The sequence below is a fragment of the Phalaenopsis equestris genome, unplaced genomic scaffold (genome assembly GCF_001263595.1).
Source record: "Phalaenopsis equestris unplaced genomic scaffold, ASM126359v1 Scaffold000054, whole genome shotgun sequence".
NCBI classification, from domain to species: domain Eukaryota; kingdom Viridiplantae; phylum Streptophyta; class Magnoliopsida; order Asparagales; family Orchidaceae; genus Phalaenopsis; species Phalaenopsis equestris.
The window spans coordinates 434,415-447,701 of NW_018164496.1; the positions used below are offsets into that span (position 1 = coordinate 434,415).

The window sequence follows — 13,287 nt, forward strand, 5'->3', positions numbered from 1 at the left end:
AAGATCAATATGTGGAATTTCAAGTTGAGAAAATATGAGTTTTTTTTTGAATTTCTAATGGTGGGGTACCTTTTCTAGTTTTCTAAGACTAGTCAATAGGAAAGTCCTATGGCTAGACCTAGGCTACTAAAGAAGTTTTCTAGACCTCAACCAAAAGTGAGGTCAACAAAAATTTAGATAATTGATAAGTACAAACTACTTCAACAAATACATGATCCATCAAACATGAACCGCAACCAAACCATGAACCATAACCAATACAAACTACTTCAACAAATACATGATCCATTAACTGCAGTTAATTCAGATATAAATAAACAATGAAATCCCTCCACTTCACAACTAAACTGTACCCAATTTCTTTTGTCAGTACTCATTTGAAATCACTCCATATCACATCATCTTCCCGAAAACTTTCAAACAAAAACTTCCAAAACATGCAGATGTGGTAATGAAAGAGGAGGACTTATAAGCAAGAAATGAAAGAGGACTTTTACAGCAACACTTTGAACCTAAATGAATGTAATCGGCAACCATCACAATCACAATCGTAACTGCCCACAACCACATTTTCATAATGAATGCAAAAATGTTTGCGCACAGTATATAGCAAAAAAAATTCACCATTCAGTACTCGCAACCACCATTCCACCTCCTCCGGATCGACAGAAAAACTTTGCCACATAAAATATAGCAAAAAAAATCAACCATAAATGACTCCTAAACCAACATTCTCGTCAGAAATAATGACACAGAACAAAAATTGCAGAGAATGATAAGAGAGAATGATAAAAAGAAGAGTCATTCCTTCCAACGCCGCATCCAGAAACAAATCACCATAGAGAATGATAATAGGAAACCATTTTGCAGCTAGGCATTAGGGAAATACCTCCTTGAAGAGGTACGTTCACGGCGAGGGTCAAAAACAGAAAGATCAGAGAGGGAGGGGATGAGGGAGAGCAGAGACGAGAAGGGCACAGAAGGAATTTCTTACCCTAACGCAAGCAGCGAACGCAGGACACTGGGATAGTCCTGCGATCGCCCTTATTAACAAAATGAAGACGCGTGGATGACAACGATAGGAAATTGCACGATGAATGCGAAATCCAAACCTAGAGTTTTCATATAGACACCTAGAGTTTCACAAACCTAGAGTGATCACAAACAATAGTAAGTCATACTCGTGCTAACGTTCTCATATAGACACCTAGAGTTTTAGCTGTGGTATATATGTAAGTGCCCCTTATCGAAAAAATGTCTAAGTTGTATGCGCTAAAAAAAAAGGAATTGCAAGTCTCCCGTGCAATGACAAAATTTAGCATGTATGCTCGGGCTTTATATAATCTATCTCTCATGAGCAGCCATTTGTCCAATTCACTCGTTTGTGTGTGTGTGTGTGTCTATATATATATATCACTTTTTCACCAAATTTCAAAAATAAAATTTTATAATTTTAAAATATAATGAAATCTTTATTTTCTCTAAATTTAAAAAATCATCGTAATCATGTCATTTGTAAATGATGTGTTAAGCCACATCCGATCGTTGTTGTTTGTCATCAATTGTGGCGGAGCCGATCGATGATATGAACGGAAGCTCGCTGCAACTTTGCTTTTCCGACATGAAATCTCCACAACATGGATGGGAGAGGGAGTCGAAGAGGAAGCAGGATCTTGGTGATATAGCGGCCAAGCCGACCGATGATATGGACGGAAGCTTGCTGCAACTTTGCTTTTCCGACGTAAAATCTCCACAACATGAATGGGAGAGGGAGCCGAAGAGGAAGAAAGATCATGGTGATCTAGCTACGGAGCCGATCGATGATATGAACGGAAGCTCGCTGCAGCTTTGTTTGTCCGACGTAAAATCTTTACAACATGGATGGGAGAGGGAACCGAAGAGAAAGAAGGATCTTAGTGATCTCAGGAACTCGGATGATGAAGATGGAAAAACTCCATGGTTGCGACTTGGGATCGGATCCAAGTCTGATGAAGCTGATGAAGAAGGTGAGCATGAAGGTGAGCATCACAGCGAGGGACATTGAGGGACCAAGCTTGAGAAAGAAACTGAGATGGCGGTTGCAGCTTTCTAAATTATTTAATTGAAAATTCATTTTTTTTTATTATTTATTAAAATGGATTTCTTTAATGTATGACTTCAAGAATATTGCAGTAATTAAAGAATTATATGAGTGCACATATCGACATTTATTTTGGGTTAGTTATGTAATATAAGAAAATTTCATATGTACATTTAATCAGCTAATTTTATTGGCTATATAATGTTTGGTTGATTGATGTATTAAATGAGTGATTGATCCGAATGCTTTTTAATATATATATGGTTTATTAAGCATCATGTATAGGAGTCAGAGTTATAACTGATATATATTGCTATTTTTCATAAGGTTTGTGTCCCTTATTTCTTTCGGGATAGAAGTCGGAGTCTTTATTTTGATTTATTGACAACATGATGGTTTTTTTTAGTTGATTGTCAAATTTTCTTGATTAAATACCATGAAAAATTCATTTGATTAAAAATGTCATTTTCTTATACTTATCATTATTTTTTATATTTGTAATGTACTCAATTTTATTGAGAGTTTTTAGGTTTAGCGTAATTTTTATATGCATAACACCTAATTTTTATATATTTATATATCTAACAACTAAATTTTATACTAATTTGACATTGCTACCTTCCAAATTTAATACCACTTTAAACATACTGGCTTTCTAACTTTTGGAAATCCCAATTCACTCTTAGAAAGTTGGTAGATGTTTTAGTTTTATATTATATTAAAGATTTGAGTGAAATGCATATAAAAATGAAGGATTACGTTAAATATGTAAATGCATATGAATCGTATGGTATGTATATAATATTATATTGATGACAATAAAACTAAAATGCATCATTGAAAGAGAACATGGTCTCTATTTGGCGTTGTAGGAAGCATTTTTGTGGTGTTGCATGGTGCAACACTGTTTTTATGCAACGGCGATGACACAAGCCTATGAGGGTATCTCTAGGAGTAATCGTTGCTTCCTAGTGCAACATTGATTATTTTTTTTTTCTTGATAGAGTTGGCTTCAGGTGATGGGGATGGTCTCTCTCATTACGGAGGAATCATTCACAGATTTGGGAGGAAGAAGAATGTAGCTCCTTGGTGTGGCACCACACGAACGAGCACTACTTTATTAGGGTATACAATAATCACCATTCACTCCTTATATGCCACCTTCAACCCCAACAACATCACCACCGTACCACACATTGTTGCTTCCACCATACCACCACCGCCGCCTACATTTCATGCAGTTTCATGTCTGTCTAATGGAATAGATTTAGGTGTGTTAAACAACACACATTATAAATTCAACTTAGAGCCCACTATAAATACATATTCAATGCTAATACAAGTAAAATGTAATTTGTTTTTTTTTTTTTTTGGTTTTTGTAATATAAACTAATAATATTTTAGATTTTTTCCATCTACAAAGATCGTTCATGTTATACGTGAAATCATACAAAAAAAATGTGATGTTTCATGCTCATCATGAAAGGAGATTCCCTTTGAAGTACAAGTTATGTGACTTATTTAAGTTTCATATAAATTCTAAGCAGTAATCTTAAGTTATATAACTTTATGAATCTAATGTGTTGAAATTCATGATGCAGAAGAATTTCTCCTTACAGTCCGAGCATAATGCACATACTAAAAGGACTTTGAGTCTAGAGGGGGAACCCTTTTGTGAGATACATTCACTAAGATATACCACAAGGGTTAGTGCCTCTATTGCTTTGAGAGGATGTGTACACCCAGTTGCGTTGAGCTTAGGAGTCTCCTAACTTTGTCAAGAGGCGGTAGCAGGAAAAATGTGTACACCCAGTTCCTTTAGAATGTGGGGGTATGGGCACCATTAGCATTCTCATATTTGGAGTGCAAAAAGTGTATGGTAAAAGTTATTGCATATATTAAATTTTAGTGGATAAGAATTATTTAATAATTTTGTTTTATCTTATCAAACTCTAAAATATGAACAAGAGCCCACCATCAATGAGGGGCATATTGGATTTCATTAGTATTAGTCGGGTTACCACTGGGTCGACACGAGATCACAGGGAAGACATGTAAGTGTCAGGGACTCGAGAATAACTTTTCTATCAGTACAATTATTTATTTATTTTTCATTAAGTATCCATTATAATTTTTTGTAGAATATGTACCGACAGTTAGAGGAGGCTCAGAGTCAGTAGACAAGAGGAGTTTCTATCCCTGGTATTGATCAGTCGGACTATGAGATTTGAAGAGAAGTTGTTGGGGTAGTAAGAAGAAGGGAATGATTTATGGCTTGGGTCACAAGGACATGAGTACGACGGACACCACTCATTTATTTAGGAGACCTCTACATTTATCCAAGATGATGAAGTTCATTTCGTAGGTAAGTTACAACAACCAATATAATATTGTAGAGGCTTGAGTTGCATAGATCAACTCGCTAAGATGGAAGCGAGAATGAAGATGAAATTGGAGGGGTGACGTGAGGCACATTGGAGAGGGAAGCAACCAATGGAGAAGGAGGTAGAGGAGGATTGGAATGAGGATGGGGATGAGGAGACCGACGAGGAGGAGGATTGTTGTTATTTCATTTATTGTTCTAAGACATTTGGGAATATGTATGTATTAGTTATGCACAAATTATTTCATTTTATGATGTTTAATAAATTAAATTAGAATAAAGTTATGTTTAATTAATAATTATATTTATATGGTTTGACTTTAGTAGCTATGTGGATTGAGAAATTAGAATGTGTGATGCATACTTCATTTAATTTTTTGATGCAATTACAAGTGTAAAAATTATATAGAAAAAAAGGAGGCTCTATAATTTTTTTTTAGGGTCAATATTTTGATGGTCAATCAAGGGCCCTCCGATGGGTTATCGATATCCAAACCCCGATAGGTAATGTCATGTCTATCTCTTAACTGATGTTAAACCGATAGGGAGCCATCAATTTCTCAATAAGTTTGAACCGACAGAAATGTTACCGTAAAAAAATAATAACTATGGGCAAAGGATCGTTAGAATGTCCTCGAAAATATAAGGTCGTCCGAAACCCTTTGTCAATTGTCTTACTAGGATGATAAAAACAGCAAACACCCGTCAAATAGCTTTTGCTTCTTTAAATAACTAACGACAAATTCAACATTACCAACAGTTGCAGCAGGCTAAAAATTGCTTAAAATGGCCTAAAATTTTGTAGTGACCCCTCAACGGCTCAATTCATTCAGAGTTCAAACAAGAGAAATAAGTTTGTAATCAACTTCGAATAATTTGATGCAGTTTCCAAGTAGGCGTAAGATAACATATAAGTTGCATGTCATGGCAAGCACAGAACTTAGCAAACTTTATTATATCAAATAACGCAAGTTTGTTAGCTTAAATATCCGGCAGATAAATAATTCAATGATAGGTGTATTAAATCAAATAAATCAAATAAATAAAATAAAAAAAAGGTTAACCTTGTTTATGTATGTGCTGCAATATAATAAAAAAGGTGAAGTATTTGCACTCTCTCTCTCTCTCTCTTTTTATTTTTCTTTATTTACAAATTTATTGTAGACTTCTGATGAAAATTGCATTGCTAACGGTTAAGTAATTGAATTTTTTATTTTATTTTATCCATCATAGGTCTGCATATTAATTATTTCTTGGTACATTGTATGATGAATTTGAAGTTATTTGTAGACTTATGTCCGAAAATGAATGTAAATGCTAAAATTTAGGCGGTAAACATGTAAATATATAAGAACTGTATGTGGCGTGTATGTAAATGCCGTAAATAGGGTGAAAAAATTACATCCACTAGTTGGGTAGACTTTTTAGAAGGGTGAGGTCTACTTGGGACGTGCTAAAATTTAGGTGGAGTCCGTGGATGTAACATTTTTTAGGAAGTTAGAAAAGAGGAGGAAAGCCAAAGCTGGTCATTCGAAAGGTATTTACATATCCCCACCACCACTCATTTTCCATCAAAATCTACTTCCACCACCTCCCATTTCAATTTTACGGAGAGATTTTAGCTCTTTCACAGAGCCTAAAAAAACTTCCATTATTTAAAAAACTTCCATTATTTAAAACTTCCATTATTTAAAACCACCCATCCCTCCCTTTCAATTCCCTTTCCCTCCTCTAAATATGTCAACTCCTCTTTATCTCCATATTAGTCTCAATCTTCCTGTCTCCCCCCATCCGACTGCATGGAGCCAAAGAAGATAGACCCGGAACAAAAGTATCAATGTCGAATCTGTAACAAGGGATTCAGTTGGCGAAGAGAATATGAAGAGCACATTCGGACCCATGGTTTCGAAGATGAAACCGTTATCGAGAAAGAAGAAAGGATGCCCACCGCCGTAGCTGGTGGAGACTTCGCCCTTGATATGCCGACATACAATAGAGAGCTCCTTCCATGGAATTCACACTTCAAACCTGATTATAGCAGCTCTAGTATTGCTGCTGCAGCTTCCGGCAATGATGATGACGGCCGAGATGGCCTTACTCCACCTTCACCGCCCTGCCCTTCATATAAAGGTAAACGAATCGAACGCGATAGGGAAAACTGTGGTAGCACCGATCGTCAAACTCCGTCTCGCACACAAGAAGAAGATGTGGCTCGTTTCCTCGTCGAGCTGTCCAAGGCCTTCCTTGAGCGTGCCCCTGTCTCGAACCAAAGCCATCCTGCAGGTTACGAATGTGATAATTGCAAGAAGGTCTTCCCATCCCATCAGGCCCTTGGCGGCCATCGAGCCACCCACAAAAAAGTTAAGGGTTGTTCCGCCGTCAGCCTCGAAATTAGATCAGCCGGCACCAACAACAAGCAGATTAGAAACCAAAATAACAATGTCGATAATCAATATAATAAGGCCAGTTCTTCGTCAGAAAATATGGCACTACCGATTGTCCCATTGGCAGAATATCCGCCGCGACGTCCGTTGTCACCGAGGAAATATCCTAAGCCTCACATATGCAAGGAATGTCTCCGGCAGTTTTCGACTGGTCAGGCGCTTGGTGGGCATATGCGATGCCATCGGAAACCATCAAATATTACGGCTACTGTCACCGAAGCTGCTGTCGCTGTAAACCAGACGATAGCCGCTGCCCCCACCACGGAGGTAGAAGTAGGAGCTGGTAGCAGCGAAGTGAACGCAGTACAACCTCGTAGCCCAACTCTTGTCCCTCTGTTGTCTAATAGATCATATCGTAATATAGACCTAAACGTGGAGCCGGAGTCGAGTGAAGATATGGACGGAAGCCCGCTGCGGCTTTAGTTTTCTGACCCGAAACCTCCGGAATCTGCATGTGATACGGAGTCGAAGAGGAAGATGGATCTTGGCGATGAGGGTGAGCCAGATAGCGAGAGACAGTGAGGGGAGCAGCATTCTAAATTGTTTGTTTGATTTTTCTTTTTATTATTGTTTTTTTTATGTAAGTTGGCTATCTCATTGTTTAATGGTAAATCAATATCTGACTAGTTTGCCATGCAACACATTGCTTGGCTACAAAGTGCACCGCATAAGCAGCAATCTATGCTTAAAATTTTTCAATCTATGTACTAGTTTAAGCTAGTCCGAGATTTATAAATGGATGGCCAAGTGCCCATGAAGGACAACATAAGCCTGGTTTCACATATCCTGCATTATTACCTCACTTTCTTTGTCTTGAGTGTTTTTAATTCTAATGGTGTGTGCACAGATAAATAAATTAGCAAGCAAAATATGGCTTATTTATAATGTAGTAATTTTAAATAAGTTGAAAAATATTAAACTTTAAGAATTTAAGCATACAGTTGTTAAAACTACATAAAAATTCATTCTTCTCTTACCATGATAGAATTATTATGATTTATCATCTAACTTTCAGTAAAATATTCATTGCAAAAATCTATAATTCAATTAATTAATTAGGCTAAAACTCAAATTTGGTGCAACTTAAATCTGCTGGAACACTTTAAGCCCTTAGAGGTTATACCTAATCATTTCTTGAAGTTACTATATTTTTCATTTGAGAGAAAACAGTTTTCTTCACATTACACCTATTTTGCATAATATTTTTGGTATCTTTCATGCATATCACCCAATTCCTTATTCCTCTGTAGATAAATATCTAGTCTAAGTAGAAGCACTTATCAGTTAAGAGTAAAACATATATTTGAAATAAGAAAATGAAGAATTTCATAGTTATTTTAAGTGTATGATGTCATCTGTGTTTAGTGCTTTAGCTGAGAGATAATGAATCATTTGATCCAAATGAACATTTTTTAAGGATATTTAGTTAGCTTGTTTGAATGATGACTCTATAAGAAAACTTGAGGCAAACATTGTAATTATTTTATGCAAGTTAAGGAGATCATATTTCTCTTTTTATTTATTTATTTATTTTTTGGACTCTGTGGAGCACTTGGCAAAATATATTTCTTATTAGGCTAGAGTCGAAAGTTCATAACAACAATGATGAATGTACTCATTTAATAAGGAATTTCCAACACTAGGATTTGAAAAATGTTTATTTTACCATGCGTACTTTCTAAGACAATTGCAAATTTTTTAACAAACTAAAATAATTTGTGAAGAATAAAGCATGCATTAAAAGCTGAATTTATTTTTTCTTCAAACAAAAAAAAGTATGTTTGTATTTAGCTTTGGTTGGTTTGATTCAGTTCTTAGTAGGCGTACATGATCATCTAAGTTGACCAAAATTAAACTCAAGAGAAGTTACACTAAATTTTTTCTTCGAGTTCAGCACTAAATGTTGATTTCTGAGGGAGATGGCATGACATGAGCTCAAGTATAGGAAGATCAAAATCAAAGTTTAGTAAGCAAGCAACCTGTTGGAGTTGTGGCAAAGCTGGCCACATAAAGAAGAACTGCAGGAATTCTAAGAAGATGGAGAATGATAGCGCAAATGTGGTATCTGAAGAATCACAAGATGCACTATTGTTAAAAATTCATAGTTTTGTTGAAGACTTGATATTGGATTCAGGGGCTTTGAATATGGTAGGAAATCTACCAAAGGCCACAGTGCAGGGAAGTGATGGAAGTGAAGAGAAAAGTAGGTTCGAGGCACCCATTCCTATTGTTCCACAAACATATATTGAAGAACCAAAGAGCTATGAAAAAATCTTGCAGAAAGTTTGAGCAAGTGGGAGCTGGCAGAACTTCCACCAGGGAAGAAGTCATTGCACAACAAGTGGGTGTACCAGATGAAGACTGAGTGTGATGTCGGTAAGAGGTACAAGATTAGACTTGTTAAAAAAGGCTTTTAGCAGAGGCAGGATGTTGTCCATGTAGTAGGAGTTGTAAGAAGAGACAAGAGTGACCCAGTAAATAGCTTGGAGGTGCAAAGCTATGTGGAGCATGCTGATATATTGTCTGAGGGTGTTACTCTTGAGAAATTGAAGTTGTGCACGACTTCAGTTGGTCTTTTGGAGTGAAGACAGAGGCTTTGAGTTGCAGAGGTGGAGGATTCATGATGGAGGATTCATGTTGAAGGAAAAAAGGGTGACACCGCTAGTAGAGGATATCAGTTCGAGGAAGAAGATGTTGCAGTCTGTGCACCGGTCTCCAAGTGAGATTTTTTATGCTAGAGGCCGATCCGCCCAACCCGATTCACGCTCGCGCTCCTATGTCGCGAGCTGTCGAGCTAACCGCTCCCTCTCCCTGCTGTCGCACCAACTGCTCTCGATCCCTCTTCCTGTTCGCGATAAAAGGTTTGCATGGCTCTCCTTCAGTTCAGAAGTCATGATACGCTTCTTCTTCGGACTTTCACGAGACAGTGGAAGGGGCTTCCTCAGGACAGAGAAAGAGAAGTGCAAGGAGGAGCAGTTCCTTGCGGCATAAAAAAGAAGAAAGAAGAAGAAGATTGTTCTTCCTAGGCTTCTTCTTGTTGGCTTGTGGCTAAAGAGAAATTAGATTTATTTCTCTTGTACGTGTTTCTTCTTCTATGTATCTCGGTGTAGAGTTTCTTCGGTGTATCTCAGTGTAGAGAGAGAAAAATAGAGAGAGAAGAAGAGAGAGCAACAAAAAGAGAGATTCCTCTTGTATGTCGAGGTAATCGAGTGGTGTAAATTACTCAAGTAGTAAAATCCTCTGCAACTCCATGGACGTAGTCAATTTGTCAAACCACGTAAATCTGTGTGTTCTTTAATGATGTGATTTTTCTCGTTCTATTTTTCGCTTCGTCAATCGTTCTCCTGTTTGATTTATATATATACCACATCAACTGGTTGGTATATTTAACAACACGTTTTTCTATGCATTGTAGGTATAAAAAAATGGGTAAGAAACATCATTCATTTTTTTCTTTATGTATGGATTTATAGTGAAAATTTCATTCAAGAGTTCACCCCATACTATAGACCTGAACATGCCTGACATAAATATTCACAACATAGATGAGATAATGAGCCTATAAGGAAAAAGCCCAAGGCCACTGCTACAAATGTTAATCAGGATGAGACTGAGAGCAGGTAGGTGAAGGTGGTTGATCATGGCGATCTCATGAACATGGAAGAAAAAGATGGAAGCTTTGCATTGTTGCAGATTAGGATCGGACCCATCTCCAATGCAGATGATAGTACATAACTTGTAAATCAAAATACGAGTCCGACTCTTTATTGATTGAAGCAAGCGACAGTCAAAATCACTAGGGCGAGCGAATTAGAGAGCAAAGGATAGATCCAAGCAATAGAGACAGTGAGGTGATCATGACGAAATTTTATTAAATTCTACTAAAACTGAATATTTTAGTTAATGACAGTAGAGTGACAGATTATTGTTTTAACATGGTATGAAGATTCAACAGACTATTAGAAAAGAGAAAGCAATTAATAATGACACCATAAGTTTTTATGTGGTAAACTCGGAAAGTGAAAAATCAAAGTGTCTGACGCAATTAAAGAGTTCCACTATAAAAATTTGATTATAGCTACAGTCACTTGTCCCACAGACGGGAAATGGTTACTAGGTTTCCCATGTTACGATATTGACATATTGATGAATTTGTTGTTAGGAATGTACGGCGATCGATAGTGATTGGTTACATCTAGTCTGTGGTGGTTAGCGGTGGTTGGTTGTGATCGATGATTGTTGGCGTTGGTCGACGGAGATTGACGGTGATCGATGACGATGAGTGATTGTCAACGGAGGACAGTGGTGGTTGACAACTGTTAACGTTGGTTGACGGCAATCAGCGAAAGTCGACGACGGTCAACGGTGGTCAAGGAGGTCTGCGTGATCGACGGCGGTCCAAGATGGTGGTGCACAAAAGATTTTAATCAACCGTGAAGAATAATTTTTTTTTCCTCTAACATTACACAAAATATTTTATACAAACAAATAAACAGAAGAGTATAAGAGACACCGATTTAATGTAATAATGAAGACCACAAACCCTAGCCTAGCCTAAAGGACATAGTCCTTTCTGCTCTAGTTGGTGAAGATATGACTATAAAGCAATGATTCAACTCAAACTCATTTTTTTGTTTTCATGAAGGAAGTAGTCGATTTGAAGATGGCGTGGCGATATCAATTAGATAATAGTGGTCAAGTAGTTGTTGTTGGATAACAGTGGTTGGTTAATCATAGTTGTCAATGTTAAACATTCAGTTAAGGACTGAGTTTTTCATATCTCTTAAGTTTTAAAATTTTTAGAATGTCATTTTAGAAAATCTAATCAAAATTTTAAAATGATCCATCAAGCGATTTGCAAGTATTTATTTGATCATAAACTAATTTTTTACCATTTAATGTTTCAAAAATCTTATAATGGAGTGATATTATAAGATTTTTGTTATCATATCAAATAAATCCTCTACATTCTGAGTGCTTGATTTAGACTCATTGTGGCATGAATTGGATCACCTTTGATGTTATTTTTGTCATTTGAAATTTAAATTTGCTAAAATTTGAGCTCAAATGATCTTAAATTTGACTAAAGAAGAAGCTCTCATACAAAACGTGTATTGAGACCCATGCATGCTCAAATGATAGGCTTTATGGTGGAGAATTGGTTCTTTCTATATCTTAACATGCCATATATCATTAATAAATTTATCTTGTTTCCTTGATGAGCTAAGCCAAGTAAAAAATAAGCCAGCTTAAATTTAACACATTTGCACCCTATTGATTTAATTTGGTCTTTCTTTTTCTAGGATTTTTTTAGTACTCTTTCGGTTAATGCTCAATTAATGGCATCATGATCACTTTTTTGTTAATCATTTTTGTTCAATATTATATTTAAATATGAAACTAATATATGATGGCCCAAGAAAAGAAAAAAAAACTAATCACTAATATATATAATCTACTTTCCTAACTCTCAGAGTAAATTATGTTATACAATTATACAAGATTAAGTTGATTCATTTATTGGAAGAAAATGCTCTGCCTTCTTCAAGGTATTTGTAGCACTAAATGATTTTTCTTGTACAAAGATTGTGTGAAGGCCAAAGACTCTTATCTTCACCTCCGCCCCTACAAAGCTCAAAGCCCTGAGAAGAGCTCTTGTTATATTTAAGAGTTGGCGATGAAGCCATTAAATAACTTGGCTCTAGCCAAAGAAGAAAGGCAAAATAAATTTTTGATTTATTACGTTAAAAATTTTTTCGAAAAGCAAAACTAATTAGATATCAAATTATAAAGAAGTTAACATTCTCACTCAACGTTGCAACAAGGAAACTTCTATCTGACTTTGAAGTGCACCCTGTCTTAGCTGTTATGGATAATTCACTTAAATGGATACTTGTGATGCTTTTCCACTCTATGCAACTTATTGAGTGGGCTAACGAGTTCAATGAGTTCAACCTCAACGATTCCTTCAAGGAGACTACCATGATGAAGGTCTTGGTGGACTTTCTAGCAGACTTTTTTGAGGCCAATACATATAATATAGTAGCCCCCTTTTAGGATCAATCATGGAAAATATTCATTAGTGGGGATTTCAGTGCAGAAGGTGTTGAGCTTGGAGTCATATTTGAAAGTCCAGTTTAGATAATCTTATCATTTGTCATACATGTTTAGTTTTCACTCACTAATATATAAGCATTATATGCAACACTGATTCTCAGCATGTGGTTCACAAACAAGATAGGTACTAACCATTTTATCAGTTTACTCTAACTCACAGATAGTCATAAATAAATATAGCAATATAAGGCAAAAGAAGAAATTCTCTAGTAGTTCCTTCTCAATATCAAGGACAAAATTGGAAGGTTTGAGTAATTCAAAAT

At 36.2% G+C, this 13,287-nt stretch overlaps 1 protein-coding gene across 1 annotated transcript; it reads left to right on the forward strand.

Moving 5' to 3' along the window:
• Nucleotides 1–6,262: 6,262 nt before the first annotated feature.
• On the forward strand, nucleotides 6,263–7,664 carry LOC110019299 (zinc finger protein ZAT5-like). Its single transcript, XM_020716920.1, has one exon. The coding sequence runs from the start codon at nucleotides 6,263–6,265 to the stop codon at nucleotides 7,328–7,330; it is 1,068 nt and encodes a 355-aa protein (XP_020572579.1). The 3' UTR covers nucleotides 7,331–7,664.
• The last annotated feature ends 5,623 nt before the right edge of the window (nucleotides 7,665–13,287 follow it).